This window comes from Ischnura elegans, chromosome 6, assembly GCF_921293095.1.
Source record: "Ischnura elegans chromosome 6, ioIscEleg1.1, whole genome shotgun sequence".
NCBI classification, from domain to species: domain Eukaryota; kingdom Metazoa; phylum Arthropoda; class Insecta; order Odonata; family Coenagrionidae; genus Ischnura; species Ischnura elegans.
Window position 1 is genome coordinate 22314367 of NC_060251.1, and position 22539 is coordinate 22336905.

Here is a 22539-nt window from a genome sequence, read left to right on the forward strand (position 1 = left end):
ACCTTTAAATTCTTAGCTTCCCCACATGAGCAAGAAAAAGCTCCAATCTGAGTATGACATGCTAATATAAATGGAAAATTAGAATTCAATCCGGCAATGAAGGGTGACCACTGTAAATTTTAATTCAGCGACTAAAGGTTAAAAATCACAATGGTAAATACTCAATTTTACTATATTCTGAATAAAGTACATCTAACTTTATCCATTATGTTAAAACAAATAATTAATTCAAAGTACTGCTCAAACAACCATAATGAACCTATGAATTAGTGCAGTATTTTAAGAAGAGTGGCACAAGATAACTTGAAGAATACCTCTAATTTCCATACAGTAATGGGAATTCATTTTCTCGTCATCAAGAATTCTACGTACAGAGCCGGAATGTTAACAAACATGGAATCCACATACAATACAGCAATGAATATTTGTAGTTAAACTTTTCATTTGATTATCCATTGGTCACATCTCTAGCAAGCTCTGCCATCTCTTACAAAGTTATCCTTTCTTACCATCCTCTATTCTACCTTTTACACCTTCCCCCTATTAACTTATATTAGATTCTAAGGAAGCCTATTTCAGAAACCAAGATAAAAATTGATAGGAAAATAGCAATGAAAAGATCTATAAGAATAAATTATACTGTAGTTATGTTCTGCCTACCTGTGGAACTATAGCAATGGATTTTCTCAAACTCTCTAAATTCACAGAGCTTATATCTTTGCCTCCAATCATAATTTGTCCTGATGAAGGTTCATAGAAGCGGAAGAGAAGACGAATAATGGTGGATTTTCTGAAAAAGAAAAATGCACTCAGTGACTAGATAAATTCATCATTACATCAATAAATAAAGGGTTTAATGAACTATATCTCTCATTTGGGCAAAATTCAACAATACTCAAATCTTTTACAAAGCAATAGTTTTTGCTTTAGATTTGTGTGTGGCTCCTTCACTTAATTATTCAAGGAAGCTTAATGGGTAATTAAAGTTCAAGAGTTTCTACTTTATAATAGAAAAGACACAGTTTGCCCAATAAAATATGAATGCCACAAACACCGGTGGATCAATTCTGGTTGTGCATAACCCTGGGCCCTTAGCAAACCCTTAAGTTGTGTATATGCAAAGAGGATAAAATAGTTGATTAATATACTTGATGGTGAGTGTCGTAACTTTGTAAACTTCATGTTAGTGGAAATTATCAGCTTGGTGACATTTGACAAAAATTAATGGCACTGACTCAAGTTTACATAGTACAACAGCCACCCTAATGATGACAGGAGCACAGTACAAACCAGGGTTAGTTTAATTGAAAAAAAAACTGTAAAACGTCACTAAGTTGAATACAGTAGAACCCCAATAATATAGATTATTGCAGAGAATGGCAAAGAGTCGAGAAAAGAGTGCACTTAGGGGATGACACTCAGAAAGAATCACAAACTTGTGCTTTGCCAAAAACAAAAACTAATTCACGCCAGGAATTTGAGGCAGTTCATATTTGTATAGAAAATCTCTCAAAATTTACTCATTCAAGTACTGCATTTACTCATACAAATTATTCTTTAACCCTGATTTCGTTCTTCCTAGCAATTGGAACTCAAGTTAAAATAACAGAAATTACAGCCTTACTGTAAAACAATATTCATAGACACAGGACAAGACATAGGTTAGAAACAAAAAGGATAATAATCGGGAAGCAATAAAAGGTAAGCAAATAACATACACCAATGATGTATTATTTAAAGAAAAGTCATCTATTATGCATAGTGAAATCAATGAATATTGAAGATGGCTAAAAGTAAAAATCCTAAAAGCAGCAACAACCAAACCGTGAAAGTATCACATACCCTGATCCTGAACCACCAACAATGGCAACTTTCTTTCCAGCAGGAATCTCAAATGACAATTTCTCCAAAACAGTCTTGCCAGGAACATACTCAAAAGACACATCTTTGAAGATGATGGTTGATGTTGCAGGTGTTATCTCCAGAGGAACTGCTTTGTCATCATCCTACTTTCAAAAGAGAAAATCTTTTTCGTTAATAATTTCAAGTCCAAATTGAAAATGAGAACCCTGGAGTTAGCACAAAAGAGAAAATTAATTCTACATCATATTCATGAGAAGCAACCTTTTTCCATATATTTCAATACAAATTTAACAGAAAAAGAAAATATTTTTATCTCTCTTCACACTATTGACTTCTTTAGCAATTATGTTCACTGCTTAAAAATTCCCTCAGATTTCCAGATTTTCTAGGGAAATTCATTTGTTTCCCAGGGTGCTATCTAGCCCTAAACATAATCATTTTTGATGTAAATATTACTCATGAGGCAGAAATGCAGACCATAGGAATACATATGCATGTAATTGTTAAGGCCTTTTAAATCTGTGTGAAACATTTGGGGATGATGGCAACTGATCTACACATGCAAGTTGCCCAATCAGGTGAGGATCAATTAACTGTCTACATATTCCATAAATCTAGGGATGAGTCAATTCCACTTTTAAAAATTCAGATTCCACTGATTCTTATTCATACTAAGAGGTGGGATACAGATTTGTCAGTAGCATTGCTGTCAATAAAAATTAAGAATTAAATAGAATAAAATAATAAAGATAATTAATGGGCCTAAAACTATATTTATTAAAATAGAGAATTAGTACATATTATACTTACATATCCTAAGCTTTAATAAAATAATAAACACTTTAACTGTTTCATAAATAAATTGTTAACTTAATAATTTACGGTGCACAATGGCTAAGACGAGTGGTAACACATATGCCTGCAGTTTATAGTCTATTTAAAAAAATATTTATCTTACTGGAATCGATGGAATTGGAAGCGACTTTAGAAAATTGAGTCTCGATTGCGTGCCCAAAAAACGGTAGAAATCGACATCTGGAATCAAAGATACAGTGTCCAGCGTGATGCGGTGGAAATCTTTGATATTCAGCTTATTAAAACAACTTGTCTGTTTCCACACTATTTTATTTTCACCAACCATGGTTTCGGCAACTTGTGCCGGCACCTTGACGATGGCACAAGTTGCCGAAACCATGGTCGGTGAAAATAAAATAGTGTGGAAACAGACAAGTTGTTTTAATAAGCTGGACATCTAGAATCATCTCATCCAAACATAAAAATTTAGCTCACACATATATAAATAATGAAAAAACCGTAAGCATTATTAGATTCAGCACACAAACAGCTCTGCTAACTACATCTTCTCCAAATAGGATCTCCAAGTATATTAATAATTGAAGAATATCAAATACAATTTATACCAACAGAAAGTTCTTTAAATGGAAAGTTATTGGAAGAGGAGCTTAATTTTTGATTTGCTTTGGTTGCCTGCTTTGGTTTTTACCAAAAATCAGATGCATTGACCTAGTTTTTGCCAGATGCTGCGTGTGAAAAATGCAGACTTTTTTTTACAAGACACAGAACGAATTTCCTGAGTTTATCCCAGAGACTGATATTCCTAGAGTATTCCAGGTTTTCCAGGTTAGCAGACATTCTGCATCATTGAAAAGTATCTCAGAAGTTTACTAAGCCTCCGTATTAGCCACCAGCTGTTTTTCTAAACAAGGATAACACGATGCTACTTGAATGAAAGAGCTTATATCCGCATTCTTTCATACCAATGTTTGTGCCTGCAATGCTATTTACTATTCTAACCAAGGGAATGGCAACCAGAAGTGGCCACAGTGAAAATAGCATCTTGCAGAAATGCCAATGCAAGCGGGTCTCAGAAGTGCTGTCAATTTTGTATGGGCTTTTGTAAGAATTGTTCCATTATTTATGATAATTAGCGTATTTCTCTGAACATAGTCCCCCCCCTTATTTTGAGGCTTGAGTTTCAGGAAAATATTAAAAAAAAGGGTTTGAATATAGTCCCCCCTTTACTTTTAGGATGGGCATTTTCGGAAAAAAAGGGAGGACTATATTCAGACAAATACAGTATATTATTATGCTTAGTAAACTAATAAAATATGCAATGTATTTATTTCAATAGGAGCATAGATAATACCATATTGAAAAAGGGACCAAATATATTTTACTGCTCCGCAGTTTCCTTTGAGTTACAGGCCCTAGATTGGTTTCTTAGCAATAAACATTATACATATCGATGGCTAAGTTCTAACAACAAGTACCTCAAAAATGGCAACTTTTCAGGAGAGCTAAAAAACGATTAATTTCTTTTACTTGTACACTGCAATTAAGAACCAAAAGTTCATAAAACTGAAAAAGAAGCATTCATTTGCAAAAAAAGAGTTGGTTTTTGCTTGTATTTTATTTTTTAATGTTATTACACTTTGTTTATGATACTGTTAGAACTTGGCCATCAATATGTAATTATTTTCTTGATTTGATGCATAATTCCAAGACTGAGGCTATAAACCATAATGGTATCCACTGAGGGGTAAGATAATGATAACCGCCCATTAAATCAAATACTAGATTATAGCAGGAAGCAAATAATTCAAAGATTAGTTCATAAAATACAGACCTTGATTCTGGCTTCAACTTCCATCAAGGTGAACATCACTTGCATATCAATAAGGGCCTGTCTCACTTCCCTATACACAGATCCCAAGAAGTTCAGGGGAAGAGACAGTTGAAAAAGTAAGCCATTAACCATTACCAAGTCCCCAACAGTCATGTTTCCTGAAAAGGAACAAAAGAGGTGTTCAAAAATGAAACTACAATAAGCTTTTTTTAATCTATTGTTTGTTTTCTTGACTTCCAATGAAAGTTTGGATACAACTGGAATTTTTACATGACTGAGGCCTCCGTGGAAATTTTTACGGCCAGGGGAAAAGGTCTGTCTTCCACAGGAAATTAGCAGTTTCATGCAAAAAATAATGAAATTTTTTTCATTCAAAGTTATATTGATGAAGTTTAAAGTTTATCTAAAGAATTTTATGCTTTTACGATGAGAGAGAATGATCAACAAATATTGAGATTATGCAACCCGCATGCCACCCAAAGTGTCTGACTGGGGTGGTGCACGCTCACTCTCGGTGCGATATCTCAGGAACCAAAGGGCAAAAGTGAAAAAAAAATTGAGGTGTTACTCTGCAAATGTCTAATGAGTCGTTATAGAAGACAAAGAAATGGATAGAATAATCCGAGATTGATATCATCTTCAGTTCTGTCCGAAAAACACCCAAAAATACCAAAATTTCAAAACTTTAAGTGCGATGCGGCACAATTTCCCGGTACCCAATTGCAAAAATAATATTCACGATTTATTTTCTCACCAAATGGAACAAAACTGGGGGGTGTCCCAAAATAAATTCGAAAACTTTAAAAATAATGACCTATTGTGATAAAAGTATTTTTTTTTTACTTTGATGCTTTTGAATGCATTTTATAAAACATTGAACAATACCAACACTAAAAATATATAAAACATACTATATAAGTACACTCAATTTTTTCCGTTTTCTCTCTCATCTTCCCTTTAAATAATTACTTTTTGAGCTATAGGCTCTGAAATATGAACATTCTCAACCCTGCCTTGGAATACAGCAAAAAAATTGGTGATATGTACATATCACTTGATGTGGTCATCCAATTACGAGTACAACACAGAATCCAAAGCAATGAGCTAAAATTAAATTTACTTCTACAATACTATTACATACCATCCACAATTTGTCTGGCTGCCATTATCATAATTGCACTCAATGCAATGCTAAATATAGCATTTTGGCCAAAATTAAGTAAAGCCAAACTCGTGCTGGTCTTCAATGATAAACCTTCATACCGCTTCAAAACTTCATCATATCGATTGGCTTCATATTTTTCATTGTTGAAGTACTGTAAAAAAAATAAGCATAACGAGTGGGGAATTATGCAAATATTAAATTATGGAATAAATTATGGAAGTGCAATATTAAATGACCATTATTAGTAAGAGAAAGCAGAAAAAGACTAACAATAAGCGCACTTTCTCTATAAAAGCGAGTAAGTATTGAAGAAAATAACATACAAAGTGTTAGGTAATTCAATATTATAAGGATTTTAAGCCTAAAATAAATGGCAACAATTTTTTTGAAAACAGATTTTAACAACTAATATTGACTCAAAGTTAAATTCTTGATGAGACTTCTTTACTTGGAATGAGGAATGATAACGTAAAGCATTTGGCAAAAGCTGCTGCTTCATGACAAGAATGCTGGACTTCCCTCCAAGACCCAAAGAAACGGAAATGCCCAGAAACAACACAATTCAAACAAAAACCCAAGGTTCAAAATCAATAACATTCCTTAAACCATAGTAATAGTATATCATTCTTACCTTAACAGTTTCATAATTTATTAAGGAGTCAATGGCTTTATTGCCAGCATCATTTTCTGCCTGGTTCATGTAAATCCTGAACTTCGTTCTCCACTGAGTGACAGCCAATGTAAAGGCCGTGTACACACCAACGCATCCCAATGCCACCTCAGCAAATGGTGCACCACATTTCATCCCCTAAAATTCATGGATTGCAGGATTTTATTCATAAGAAATTCAAACATAAAAGAGCAAAATGGCAATGACAAAATCATGTAAATTTCATTATAGAAGATTCGTTGACAACCTGAGTTATGACAAATGATGTCATCTTACTTTGGAAATAAAGAAATAAAACTTTGTAAGGTTCACTATTATTTTAAATATGGGCATGACCTGGGTTTCATAACGTGGTTACATCTTCAGGTGACTGATCTTACATGCATCTTATATTTATACACACATATGACAGTGAGGACATCTGCGGGAAGGGAAAGGACTGGTTGAGAGGGTGGGGGCGGGGGTTAAGCACAGAATGGAAGGGGAGAAGAGGCTGCCTTGATTTGGGATGAGGGGTTTTTCTGTGAGGACAGGTATCTGACCAGCGAGGGGAGGGCGGGGTTAAAGTGGGTGAGGAGACGATAGCTAAGGAAGGTAGCGGTGTTGGGGAAAAAAGAGAGGATAAGCAGGGTACATTGAGTTATCCAAATCACAATGGTCTATGGTAGATCATTGAGTCCGGCTATGGATTGTGCGGGTATGGGTTAATGATTTCCATGAAGGACATGGGTCACTGGGGGAATTTTGGTAGAAGCACAGTATCCTTTCTTGGAAATGTTAATGACACACAGGTGGATAGGCACTTAGGAATTTAAAGGTGTTGGCTGCGCATGATAAAATATAGGTATCCATAAACAAAAAAACAATTCAATCCATTATCGCTAGGATTTAACTTATGCCATAATTGGTAAATTTAATGGGCAATGATTTTAGCACCTAATAATATCTACAAGTCAACATACCAATAAGATTTCTTGCATGCTTTCAGCTGGAATGCTCATAATTACTCTCCCAAGATGTACAAATGTGACATCCAATCCTTAGATCATCTTCCACAACTCTGGTTTCATCAGAGAAACTATCCAACTCCTAAAAGTCCTACGTTAATTGACAATATAATCTATATACCGTATTTGCACGAATCTAAGACGAACACGATTCTAAGACGACCCCCCCTTTTTTGGAACTCCACTATGGGAAAAAAAATTTTCTAGGGGAAAACAATCAATGCGCGAATGTTTGGCTATGTTGCCTATGTCCCAGGAAACGCAGGATTTTTGGCGCGTAATGACAGGAATAGTGGTACTTAATCGAGACACTTAGGTCTTATTGTTGATTCGACTAATAGTTTCTTCGGTGGGGCCATGGTCCGAAGACGAATAAAATTAAACTAGTGAAAATGAAACCTGACTTTATTAAACCCACACGGAAAACACTCCGTGGTATGAAGGCAAGCCACCCTGGAAAGTAGGTAACCACTCGTACGAGCTATGCTATCGCGTTCGGCGTACGCAGAGCATACTGCAGGGGGTGAAGCATGACCATATGACTGCGCCATGAAATTTTTTGTCCCAAAGATAGGGCAACTTACCCATTCTTCTCTAATTAGCGTAGCGTCAGATGGGCGAATGAATTCGGATTGTTAGTAGGGAGGAACAAAATATCCTGAGACGATATCCCTTCCTCAGTAACTCTGACAAGTGAGACTTATGGTATAACTCGCAAATTGATAACTGATAATAACCTGAAATCCTGTTTTCGGAAAAAATGCCGCATTAACTGCCAAGAAGCTCAGCAACGAGGATATCGAGTTTCGCCAATAATCACCTTCGTATTTTTCCAACTAGTTCCTTGCTTAAAAATGCTTAAATAACGTTAGAAATACGTCGTGTTTGGTCTCGTTCTATTTTCTAATTACGAGTACATTGCAAATATTCCAGCCTAATAAAAGTATAATACCAATTACCGAAATTCATTGTTAGACACCTTTTGAGCTAATAGGTGATTCATGCAGCGGTTGACCTCCAGAAACTGGGAACTTTGAACCAGGTACGCTGAAAAAGGTCAGTGGGTGAGAAAAGGGGGAGCGTGAAAAGCGTTCATATTGTTCTCGTGTAACTTGATATTTTTTTCGAGGCTAAGGTCTTCGTAATACGATCCCTGCACTAGCTGGGACATTTTGTTTGATTTTGGAGAAGAGGAAAGCGTCAGAGGGGGGAGGCGAGAGATGTATGGAGGTGGATAGCGGATCTTGGGAAATGCGCTTATGCTACTACCCCAAGGCTTTTAGATTCTCCCAATGGTAATTTCATTTCGTGGGGAATATTTAATCTAGGTGCCTGTAGTTATTAGCCATAAATGACACATTGTATTTATTTCGTCTCATTTTCGTCAAAAGATTGATGTGGGAAAATTATACGTCGGGACCACGATCTTCAAACAATCAATGCGGTAAAAACGATACTTTTGAGATGCAGGAAAAAATTACATCGTCTATATGGAACCTTATTTGTGACCAGAAACGGCGAACGATGAATGCGGAAAAATGATCAATACGGGTACGATAGATCAGAGTTCCACTGAATAACTTTTCTTTTGAAAGCGGCACTGTAATAATTTCTTTTCTCTGCCATCGTAATACTCTGAAAGGCACGGAATCACAACTAAATCGATTTCTCTAATCAGAGGCAAATCATGTTGCCATCTTACCGTTGCTCCGAGAAAAATGCGACGACTTTGTAGCAGTTTATCCCACTACGGCATTGAGGCTTTAACGTTACAATTTAGGTAAATTGTAACCAATCACACGAACATTTTTAGAGTTGATCGAGCTTTAACTTGAATGGAGCCGAACCCAGGGTAAAGCAGGCAATCTCGCGGACTCGGCAGAAGTGCACCCGGAGACTGATCGGCACGCGCCGAATCTTTGCCTGCTACCCAAAAATGGATTTTTTTTTACTTGAACGCAAAATTAAATATGCTAAATTACTGTTAAGCTATTTTTGACGTTGATTTGTCGTTGTATTGCTATTAGGTGGCAACCTCAGGTGTCCATAATTTTTCCGACGTAAATTATGCAACCCGCTTGACGTCAAAAATTTAATAATAAAAATAATAATATTTTGCATCCGATTCTAAGACGAACCCTCTTTTCCGCAGGAGGTGCGAGGGGAAAAAACCTCGTCTTAGATTCGTGCAAATACGGTATTTAAAAGAAAGTCAAAAATTCTGTTAGTTAGAACACTTATAACTCGAGAACCGCGGCAATGATTTTAATGATATTAGGTTCTTTGAATTCGTCTCAGCTCCGGATAACATGTAGGACATTCAAAATTGGAAAAGTTCACAAAAAAAATTCATCTTCATCTTAGGGATATGTTTTTAGGAGTTGGTTACACTGCAACAATTAACAACAGTTAACTCAGTCAAAACTACAAATTCAATTATTTGTTTTGTTTTTACCAATTAAATAACTGAACTTCGTAACAATATAATATTTTAACTGTTAAATATATTCAAAATATTGAAATTACATTTAAAAACTTTAATTCAAGCTAATTGTAAGCCCAACTCGAGTTGACACGTCACTACCATGTTTGTAAACAAATCTCCAAGCATTTGTTGACAATCGTTAATGTCTGTGTTCCTGAATCAAGCTGTTTGATTTCACTTCCTGGGAATGCTTGCAAATTAGTTTCATGGAAAGGTAAGCTCATCAACAAAGTGTTCCCGAATATGATTGATCACCACAAAAATCACAAATGGTTGATTGAGCGAGTAATTTTGACCGCCTAGAACGAAGATGTGGATGACTCAAACTAGGTAAATCAGGATCAAATAGTTTGTACTCTGCATGAATTCAAAACTTTTAACTGTGTAACAAACGAAGACGAAGTCACCAACTATCTATCTGAATTTTTAAAGTCCTTGGACATCACTGGCTTACCACAGCACAAATTACAGCTAAAGTTAGGCTCTGTGTTCATGAACTTTCAAAACCTAAACCAACCAAAAACTATCCAACGGAACACGTTTAGTGATTAAAAAAAGCTGATAATGAATGTGAATCACGCGACTATACTCAAAGGAAAATTCAGATAAGGAAGTTCTCATTGCGAAGGTTCCATGATCCCAACTTATATGCCCTTTTGAGTTTAAACGAATTCAATTTCCAATTCGCGTTGCACTCGTGATGATGATTAACAAATCACATGGTCAATCGTTCTGTGTTTGTGCTCATATGCTCATGAAAAACCCATGATATTACACGTATGTAGTATGTTGGTAAACCATCCTCTTAATCTCATTCATCGCTTCGCTATATTTATTTCGATTCATCCGCTTCATCTTGTGCCTGATAAAAAAAAAATTGTTGTACATCAGAAAGAGCTTGACCCGAATGTGTAGGGTACACTGTGGTACGTTTACGCAGTGCACTTCTCTGTACTGAGATATAACTAGCGCACCACGAGTCATGACTAGAGATGCGTGAAAATCGCAAATGCGATAAATGCGATATAGATGCGATGTGCACAAATAAATGCGACATAGATGCGATGACTGGACTTTTATGATATTTTTATGCAAATTTGCCTTTCCGACGGCAAAATTCGTACATTTTGTGCCGAGTGCAGTTTAAATGCTCCGCCGACACTCACCACTTAAAGCATGAGAGCGACTGGCCAGCTGCTAGTTGGCTGGGACTCTACGTGGTCGCGAACTCAAGGGGGCGCGGGCAAGCTAAGCCTCCGCCACTATGCCTTATTCCTTAATTTATTATTATTCTACAACATAGTTATTTAAAAAATTTCTGTATTTTGTAATATAAGTGTGTTTCTCTACATTTTATGGTCCTCTACCTCATTATGAAAATAAAAAATACCTAGACGCTACAAAATGCTATAAACTGTTTTTGAAAGTGCGATAAAATAAAAATGAAAATGCGATTTTCGCGTATCTCTAGTCATGACATATTAATGCCGCTCCCTAGGGGCTACCCATTTTCATGAGATTTTGAGCGTCAGTCAAGTACTGGTCTAGCATGCCCAAAGAATGGGATTGATTTTATTAACTGCTTTACAGTATCACAATGTCTTACATTTACTAAATTAAAACATTGAAATTAGAAAATTCATTGAAAAAATCCGCGTGTACATGCCTTGGTCCACGCCCCCAGTGTAGTTTGAATAAGTAAAAATATCTTCCTAACAAGCCATTGCAAAATTTTGAATTTTATTGAATTTTTTATTATTTTATTACAATAAGTTAAATATTATTAAAATCAGTACAGCCGCTCAAGATCAATAAATGGTGTAACTAAACTGTTCAGTGATTATTAGGCAGTACGAAGTTCGCCGGGCCAGCTGGTACATACATATATATGTATAAGAACAGATAATAGTTGACTCAACTAAAAAATTTTGTCTCCGTAGAATTTAATTTCAGCCCCTCCCTTCAAAAACCATCACAGTATACCAGAGCTCCCAAAAGGTTTTATTTTTTACCTTCTGATCAAATATTCAACTTAAAGGAAAGGGCCTTCAAACAAGGGATGTAAAAAATACTAGATTTCCACGTTATCATACAGAAGCAACATTTTATTACACAAGTATTTGCTCCTATGGAGCTCTAAAGTTAGTGATTTATCTTAAAATTAGGCAATTCATTATCTTTACAGCCATATCTACAGCTGATAACCTCATGGGCAGAACTGGTACCCATTCAGAATGCCAAAAGCACCACTGAGGTGCCAGGCCTAATCCAAAGACAAATACATATAGAGCAGGATGAAGAGGTAGTAAAAGCTCAACAAGATACTTGAAGTACCAACTTATTGGGCATACGGTTGATAGATACCTTTACGTTTTAGGCAATTATGGTTACAGTGCCCCAAAAACCAGAATCCTTTCCTCAAAAGTTTGCCCTAACAAAGTGTTTCCGCTGATATTTGAAGTGAGGAAGTTCACCAATCACCTACTGCCTAGGTTACCCAAAAGACAGAGTAATCTGGTCCTCACTACACCAACAAAAGTTTTCAACTCACAAGCAGCTACATAAATTCAAATTTGGGTCACCAAAAGTAACTTCTTCATAACTCAGAATACAATAATGACATCGAGGGATACCCAATCTAAGAGAAACAAACAATCTATAGCTTAGGTACACATTTACTTACCAGAATGGTGCTTACAAGGGCCAATTCAAAAACAGTTGGCACCACATTGAAAAGCATAGCTGAAAGAACGAAGTTGATCCCCCTACTCCCACGGTCAATAGTCTGAAAAGCACATGAATAGAAGCACAGATGACATATCATGCTATGAATAACATGCCTTATTACAGAAATCACTTAGAATCAATCAGTAATACACTGTAATAAACTTCATTTCAGCATATCCATCAAATCTATCAAGTAGAAGTCAAATAGCAAGTTATGTATTTCTCAATAACTTGCTTTTGACTTGCTCAATAGTACTCAATGCAGATACTGAGTCAATGGCCTTGAGGCCACTGCAATGTGTGTAGAAAATGTCAAGACGTCAATAAATATGTTATTCCTACTCTAAAGTTTTACTTGGAAAGCCAATGTCGAGGAAACTAAAGGCTATTAGGGGCAACTCAGAATTAAAAAAAAATTACTATTTAAAATATTTTACACAACGGACATTGTATAGAATTCTCTCTTTGTTTCCTTGGTAAGAAGTTTGAATGTTGCATTGGTATTAGATGTAAACAGAAAGAAAATAGGAAAGGACTACACTAAACAGGAAAGCATTTATGTATTTAAAAAGATGCTTGTTGGGTAATTGATATTGAGAGCAAGAACAGATCTCCTGATTTAGGAGAACAATTTGGATTAAGGAAAAACAAGGGTACATGAGAGGTCATATTTGACCTTTTGGCCACTCTTAGAAAAGAGAATGAAGACGAACAAACCCACATTCATCACTCATGTGGACTTAGAAAAGGCTTTTGATAATGTATTTATTTATAAAATTGGGGTGTTTTATAATAATTGGAGAAATATCCAAACTTTATATAAAAACCAAGTAGCTGAGATTAAATTTGGATCCAGTTGCAAAGAAGTAAGAATAAGGAAAGGAGTGAGACAAGGATGTACTCTGTGCATCAGAATTTACTATGGGAAACTTAATAACCATACATAAGCTAAAAATCAACTCAAAGAAAATAAAAGTATTGATCTGCAGTAGAGAAGAAGAGGCAAAGATCAACCTAAGAATGGGAAACATAAAACTTGAGGAGGTGAGGTTCTGCTACTTGGGTAGCCGAGTTATCAACAATGAAAAAGTAAGATGGAAAGAGTCAGTAAAATACCCCAAGCAAAGAGGTCATTCCTCAAAAAGAGTTGTCACAGCTGAAAATACAAGCTTAATAATACATATATGTTAAGAATCAATTTAGAAAATCAAGAATCAATGAAGAGAATGTTTCTTTATAGTAGAGAGGCATAACAGCATCAGATAATTAAAGGGTGGAAGTTTTGGAAATGTGATACAACAGAAGAATGAAGAAGATCAAATGAATAGAACTTGCGAGTAATGCGGAAGTTCTAAGAAGAGTACGAGAGAGCTGTTTTGAAAATCTTGGATACCAGAAAGGATAATTTAATCAGCCACATTATGAGACAGTGTAATAATGAAAATTATAGTTGAATGACAGATGGAAAGAATGAATGGAAGAAATAGACCTCGGATGAAACAAATAGAGCAGATGATGACAGACGTAAATCAGAAGAATTATGATTTATATAGAGATTAAAAGATTAGCCAATAGGAAAATTGAGTGGAGGCAGGCATCAAACCAATCTAAGAACTGATGACTGTTGTTGATGATGATGATTGAGATCTGTGTCATTTGAACTGAATATTATTCGTGTACACCACAAATCTATTACTTCTTTCCAAGTTGCATAGTTTCAAAATATGTATTAAAGTCAGAAACACTCTGTAGATCTTTACGCCAGCATTTATTTGCCTGGTTATGTCTTTTTGCAAAATAATATAAATAATGTAATCATTGATGAAAAGATAAACTACATGAAACATGAGGTAAATCAAAGTAATCAGAATAAAAATCTCAATAAAGCATTACCTTAGACAAGGCACCTGTTTGCCTGCCCAGATGAAACTGGAGGTCCAAGCTATGAAGATGCAAAAATACATTTCGTGCTATCTTCCGAATAGAATGCTGAGCCACTTTAGCAAATACTGCATTCCGAAGCTCATTGAATCCTGCAGCTCCAGCTCTCGCAATGCCGTCTGAAATAAATAAATATGAAGGTTTTGGCTAAAACAAAGCTTACACAAATTATTGCTGGGAGATAAAATACCTATTCCAATTGATTCCCAATGGCATACCTAGTTCAACAATGAAGTTATCTGAGTTGCAAAGCAAAGAAAATGAATCATTCAATATTCATTAATTCACCAACCCCATGATAAATACAACATGTAACCATCTTGAAAATGAGCATTTAAAAATGGTGATAGAGAAACACTTACAGCCAAGCAGGAGGGACGTGGACACTGCAAAAATTGCCTCAGGAGCAGTGTCCATAGAAAGCACTGGACCTGCCTCGGAGGAGGTCATGGCGGCATTAAGTCCATCAACAGTGTACTTGAAAATGAATGGAACTGCCACATTCATGAACTTAGCCCCCATCAGCAAACCAACAGCCAACATTACCCGGTTTTTTATGCTTGGGTCATCCTAGATAGAAGAGACCGATAACATACAGTTAGAACAAATTATGTACATGTGTACTTGGCTTCAATCAAACAAGACTGAATCAACTACATGCATATATACTACATATTACTTAAATCAAGATTCACAGAATATCTAACACTCTTCCAGTGCTACAAGGTGATGATACTAATGTTTTGGTGTCTGCCAATTCCATTGAGAACTTAATTTCTAAGTTAACTAATGTTGCTACTCTTCTGCATGAATGGTGCAACGGCAATTCCCTAAGTTTAAATGTGGATAAATCCAATTTAGTTTATTTTAACAACAAAAATAAGCCTCAAGCAAACATCAACATTAATATTGATGGTAAAAAATACTGCAGAACACAATTTCTCGATTGCTAGGAATCGACATAGACAGAATACTATCTTGGGAGAGTCATAATCATAATCAACAGAATAAACTAAGTTCTGTGAGTTATCTAATCAGATCTATTCGGCATTCGGTTCCTGTAGGTGTGTTGTTAGCTGTCTATTACGGTGAATTTTACTCCCATGTAATTTACGGTGTTCTTTTTTGGGGTTCCTCTCTAAAGCCCAGTGTCATTTTTAAGATACAGAAAATAATAGTTCGACTTATGTGCAAGAAACCTTTCAATGTGCCTTGTCGCCCCCTTTTCAATGACACGCTTATCCTCAAAATTCCATGCATATATATATTTATAACTATAATGTATGTTAAGAACAACCAACAAAATTATACTTTGAATACATAATGATGTACATAGTCACTATACAAAATCTCATAGTAATATACATCATAATTTTTTATGAACAAATTTTGATAAGAGGGGGCCCAGAGGAATGGGCATAAAACTTTTTAATAATTTGCCTGCTGATCTTAAAAATCTGCATGATACTACCTTGTTTAAAACTAAATTGAAAAAAACTTTTACTCAATAAAATGTATTATTCAGTTGATGAATATCTAGATGATGCTTTTTAACACTTTAATGTAAATATGTGTACAGGGAAATATGCTGTTTGTACTGTTGGTATTTATATGTATATATTGTATGATTTGATGTGCCTTATATCTGGGTGATTATTTAATGTACTAGGTTGCTGGGCAAATAAAATAATAATAATGACATCAAACATTTTTCAAAAGGAAGTAAGCTGCAGCAAAACAGTAAAAGAACACTAAGGAAAAGGCTGAACCCAAATTCTATACCACCTTGAAGGTTTCATAAGGTTTAATGCGCACTAAAGTAGCTAGACATAGTTTTATTTGAAGCCCAGCAGTTTTTGCTAAGAACAGGTACACCATTTAGTCATTGAAAAGGTTTAATATTGAATTAATATGAATTGAAATAAGAGTTAGTGACTAACTTTCAACCCTGCATGCTAAGACTCATCTGGGATTTTAACAGAAAGTTCATATAACTATCTTTAAGTCAGAGTTATGGAATGGATTGTGGATATGTATTGTTCAGTAATTCATAAGGGCATGGAATCTTCCTCCACTAGGGAGTAGACTGTTTCAAATTATCTATCAACAGAAGTGGAAATCTGAGTAGCAGTTATACTGTAGAATTAGAAGGAACTTCATCAATAAATCATAAAAAGACCCTAAAAAATACCAATTTGTTATCTTATTATACAGGTATACCTCACAATTATTATGCTAACTTAGATTTTTTAAGTCATGTGACATTCATACTATAATAAAGGTGGCTACAATCTACGCCAGTGCCTCAAATATAAGTCCTGAACTAACAATATGAATACAGCGCAAACCACTGCAGGGAGAATGCTTTTGCCACATCTCAAGATGCAGGGACACCCAAAAATACTTATCAATTATTATTAGTATCTCCACAGTGAGAGGAATAATTAACAGTGTGATTATTTATGATACAACAATACAACACTGCATTCTATTAGAGAGCATATCCTGACTTTCACTTCTGCCACAGGAGTACATTTGGTCACCATAAACATAAAATTTTTAGCTTAAACAGAAGATGAGCTTCCACCCAAGATAAAAGAAAAAAATTAAGAAAGTACAAAAAATTCAACCTTTAAATCTCTAATCATGACATGAAAATAAATAAGTTTACATATATAAAGTACTGTAACTTCTCAATTATCTGCCTCCAAATTGTTTGGTTTAAAGATTTTCCTAGGCATTTTGAAGTAAAATGTCCATATTCAGTCAACAGTCAATATATTCTTGAATATCCATGGCTTTTGATTATTTAGCCCTCTTTTATATTCATCAGTATGGATAATTGAAAGTTGACTCAACTGAAATTTTCAGTAGGAAACACTATCTTCAATTGACTTCACAGCGTTACCCACATATTCACTGAGAGAATAATTTCCATAAAGGAACAACATTTCCCCTTTTACTGGATTGGAAAAAAGGATCCCAGATTATACGCCGACAACCTTAACCAGTTCAACTACAAAGATGTCTCTCCCAATAAGATCTACAGGATAAAGAATTCCAAGGTAGCTTACTTGGTTAAAGCACTTGGCATGAATTCAGATGACCGTGTTACAAGTTTAGCTCAGGAAAAATGATTACTACAATACCATGTGAAGACAAACAAGAGTTTAGGCCAAAGTTTCATAAGGAATTATGATTCTCACCAGAGTAAATTAGGAAATAATAACATATTTTGTGTGATCTACATGACTAACACATGAATGAATTTTTCCATAATTACCTGTTTCCTTCATAATAGTTTTTCTGAAAAAATCGTGATGTCTTGCAAAACATAGGCATGTGGAATTCCCATCTTTGATATACTCTCTTAAGGAAATAGGTAGCTGAACTTGATTATAACAAACAATGGGACTCACCTTAGGCCAAATGTATGACAACATACTCTTCACCATCTGCATTCCAGTAACTTTGTTTTCATCAGGCAGGCCAACCTTTGGCTGTGTACCAGACAAATGAGCAGCGTGGGGATGAAAGCAACCATTGGGTATTGTTGGCCGAAGGCATCGGTTAGATCCAAGTGACCCCCGACCCCCCCATTTGTTGCAAGATGGCTCAAGGAGATGGCCATTTCTTCTTCCTGGAGGGTCTCCAATCCCTAGTGATGCTAGTCTGCGACCCAATAAATAGTTCACACCAGGGTGGCATAGTGTCACACTCCTTAAGCAGGACTGCAAGGATGCGTGCGACAAAAAGAATATTTTAAAACATGGTTCTCAAGGTAATGTACCTATGAATAAGAAAGTAAACATTAAAAAATACAAAGGCCAGTACAAATTTAATGCCTCTAAAAATTAACTTTAACTATAATCGTGGGAATAGCAAGTAAAATAATCATCAGGCATATAACACAATGAAGTAACTACAAAAAATACAATTGTAAACAAATGAAGAGAAGGTTTTAAAGACCTCGATAACTATAAATACTCATCTACAATGATTTTTGCCAAAAAGAAAAGGATAGAAAGACAGTTAAATTTAAAAACTGAAAAATGTATTTCTCATCTTATAACATTTAAATGCCACATTGCTCCTTGATATCTTAAAGGGTTCCAGCATGCTTAGCAACTCAGTGGTGTTTCTGAGGAGTGCATCTGCATCACGACTGGACACAACACAGTGGTAACGAAGCTTCGACATGCCACATTTCCAAGTTCCTCTCAGCTATTTCATGTGTTACTAGATTCAGCCAATGTTACCACACAATTGAATGCAGCAGGATGGAGATGCACCATCTTTTAACACTACTGAATGGATTCACGAGAAAGAACCTTAACAGGATGATTTTGTTAGGATCTATGTCAATTTTGAGGCAACCACTATTTCATTTGAATATCCTCTACATTGTGTGGGATAGATTTCAGTCATGTAAAAGCAATAACTAATCATGAGAACAAACACAATGACAAATGAGTCATATGATTTTGAAATTACAAGCCGTAAAATCTTAAGTTCCAATCAACAATTCACTTTAACACTTTATAACAAAATGATCAATTCCAGCCAACCATAAACATGCTTACAAATAAGGTAAAACATGTAAATGTACATATAGGTGCAACATCAAAATACAGTTATACTGAACAAATAATTTGAACAAAAAAAATTGGAGATGGCAGAGAAAGGAAAATGAACACTATTTCTCTATTTTAGGGTATTTGATAAAGAGGTGCCTCAAAAAGTTCCTTGATTTATAAAATTGTACTTATTTAAGAATGGTTTATTTAATTTCATCTCATTTGAAATAATTACTGGAAAACAAATCTGGGGGCACGATTCTACTCTTCCCTCTTTTACAGATTGATCTAAAGAATTCGCAAAGCATATTTATTTAAGGTGAAGCCAAGGACAAAGTTTCATGATTTACAGTCAAAAAATGTTCCTAGGGAAAGCAGAAAAAATAGCAATTACTCATTTTAATTTATTCTAATTACCCAGGATACAACACAGTCCAATACATGTACCAAAGTTAAACAATTTCCATTTGCTCAACTATCTTCTCTCTATCCTCCACTTCCTACACCTCCCTTAAGCACGCTGGTGGTTATCCATCTTCCCTTCCCTACACACCCTAAATTACTCCCTATTATCATTTTCTCCACTGGTTCATAACTCAGTACACATTTTTTTCTCCCCAATTAATTGAGTTTTGAAAATAAAATGGTGTCCATTTTACTTTTTTTTTTTGGAGATATGTCTACTTTGCAAGCTGTCTAGGACAAAAAATCAACCCTTTCACACAGAGAGACATTTGGAGTAATTGACATCAGCCGCACTCCTGTCCAATGACTATCACCAGTATTACCCCGACCCTCGCTTTCTAGCAAGCAAATAGATCACTAAGATAGGTATTTGATTATACCTTGATATTTTTGAGATGGTAGCGTACTTGAGAAGATTTTATTATTCAGTTTGACATCAGCAAACAAATGTTTAAGATACTAATCTCCAGGGCTGGCTTAAGCGGTTAGCTAAGTACATACGTGGCCACATAGGGCACCTAAGCACTCAGTCCAATGTTCAGTCTAATCCTACTACCTCTCAGGTTATTTTAGAGGGAGTGGGGGAGTGGAAAGTTGTTCACTTACAATAGAAAAATGTCTAGAACCGGCCCTGCTAATCTTTCTGCAAACACATTTTTCCATCCAAACTTTGAAATCATGACTTAAATCACCATTTTAGATAAGATAAAATAATTCCATTGGTATCATGCAATTACTCCCTTAAAATCTGGCACTGAATGGGAAGGGTAAGAGAAATTAGGCAAAAATAATACAACATACGATATTTTGAGCCACCATTACCTCTGAATGTTTTTACATTCATTTCATGCTATCAATGAGACTGAGGAGTTTGGCATCAAATTCAGGAACTTTTGGAGAACACCTTATGCTATCACCAAATTGCACTCTACAAGGGATGTAGGACTAAAAGCATTGGAGCTACACAGACAAGTATGCAGCAACAGCAAGAACACAATGATTAAATTATGAACAAAAATAGTAATGGTACTAATGATCACAGTGAGATAACTGATGATAAACAGTCTCCTTGCACAAAATGTTGGGCACTTGTGAATATTTCCATTGTTCGAACAAATTTGGAACATTGTCAGTGGAAAACTGACTTAATTATTCAAACAGGAATATACATACACAAGCTTATCCTTTATCTTAAATTCAGCTTGAGCGTTATATGTTGAGCAAGACTAGCACCTACCAGATACCTTAGCCTCATTTCCCTCAACAGTTGCTCTCCTTACAGAGACCTTATATTAAGGAATTACACAACTCAAATGTTTGCCTCACAGGGTTAAGAAACTGATGGAGTGAAAGCTATGATGGCCATATCCACTATATATGTAGATCTCAATAGACAAAACATATGTATAGCTAATCATAAAATTATAATTTTATAAAATTAAAATCAAAGCTACAATTATAACTAGACTAAAAAATAATTCCAACCAACAAGAAAGATTTTCAATGAAAAGAAAAAAACAATAGAAAAGCAAGTATTTCAGAGAGACCAATAGCATGTCTCCCTTAATTTTAGAGAATATTTTAAAAATTGGTATCAAATTACATACATCAAATTATGAAGAATGTTGAAAAAAATACCAACTAAAACATTGCCAAAATTTCTGTACAAAGAAATGAAACATATTGATCAACTTAACTAATTTTTAAATACAACCTCATTATTCTGATAACTCATACAACATGTTCACTTAATATTCATGTGAATTTTAACAATTATTTCCAATGCAAGTAACAAAAAAGGTAAAACAAGCAAAGAATATTCTTTAAAAGAGAGCCTTAACACCAATGAACACCTCTCCATCCATTTTATCATGATTTCATCCAAGTGTTTCTTCAACTGCAATGTTAAACATCTCCTCACTTCCCTTCTATACTGTACTCAAAGTTCCTGCACCCTCTTCAGTTCTCTCTATAATCCATCCACACTTGTGTACCATACAATTATTTTACTTTCTAAAGCTTAATTCACAAAATCATCATTACACTAAAACAAAGCTACTGCAATTTTACACATTCATCATGGAGCTCGTCAATTGACTTAGTCCTGTCTACGCCCCTCTGGAACTACGTCAATGTACCTTTTTTCTCAGCCGGTATTCTTTCCTTTAGTCTCAGCCGGTATTCTTTCCTTTAGTCTCAATAAAGGCTATTTCCCTTTCAACATGCTACCATCCAAGAATATTGCCTTCAGTTGGATTCTAGCAACTCTTTGGCATGAATCTTTTTTGGAAAGCTACTCTTGAGCCTTTGAGGAATGCCCTTTCTTCATTTCTAGTTTCTGATTAAAAAAATCAATCTAATTCTGATGACATCCCTCTAAATGAGTTCTGCTTCCTTTAAATCCCTTGAATATGTTAATCTTCCAATTTATATCTCCCATGAATGTTTAATCCAATAACATTGTACTTCACTAATATAAAACTACAATAACTATTTTAATAAACATACTGCCCAAATAATTAAAGTCTACTCAGTGCTACGGTAAGTTTTTCCCCACCCTGTGTTATGATCGACCTAGGTTTTTAAGCTCTTGATAACATAATCACTCTTACCTCCAACATGATGCCTTTTTTCTGCATTTGTGGTATTGCTATCCAAAAGTATCAGTTGTGCCAAAAAAAGTTCTCTATTCTTCATCTCATTTACCCAAAATCCCACACTCCCTTGCAGATTATTACATTACCTCACCCAGTGGTGTAACTATGGGGGGATAGATACCCCAAAGCCTCAGAGAAATAAAAAAATATTTAAAACAATTGCCCAGTTTTGGCATATAATAATTGCATCAGATTAAAGGCACATTGTAACTGCTAAAATTATGTAATTTTTCAAATATTTTCCTGACCTTTGTTGCCTGGGGGGCCGGGTTAGTTACGCTACTGACCTCACCCAACAGTTCACAACCTTTCCAGAAAGGATGGAGCATTTCTAC

General features: G+C 35.2%; 1 protein-coding gene across 2 annotated transcripts in view; it reads right to left on the reverse strand.

Moving 5' to 3' along the window:
- The window catches only part of LOC124160184 (iron-sulfur clusters transporter ABCB7, mitochondrial), a 37637-nt gene that overhangs the window by 9041 nt on the left and 6057 nt on the right, over nucleotides 1-22539 (reverse strand). For both annotated transcript variants that reach the window (XM_046535955.1, XM_046535953.1), the window contains exons 2-10: nucleotides 17925-18236; nucleotides 14868-15075; nucleotides 14458-14624; nucleotides 12521-12622; nucleotides 6307-6483; nucleotides 5652-5826; nucleotides 4511-4668; nucleotides 1843-2006; nucleotides 661-790 (exon numbers count right to left, since the gene is read on the reverse strand). In XM_046535955.1, the coding sequence (XP_046391911.1) occupies nucleotides 661-790; nucleotides 1843-2006; nucleotides 4511-4668; nucleotides 5652-5826; nucleotides 6307-6483; nucleotides 12521-12622; nucleotides 14458-14624; nucleotides 14868-15075; nucleotides 17925-18236 (1593 nt within the window). The remainder of the gene's footprint in view (nucleotides 1-660; nucleotides 791-1842; nucleotides 2007-4510; nucleotides 4669-5651; nucleotides 5827-6306; nucleotides 6484-12520; nucleotides 12623-14457; nucleotides 14625-14867; nucleotides 15076-17924; nucleotides 18237-22539) is intronic.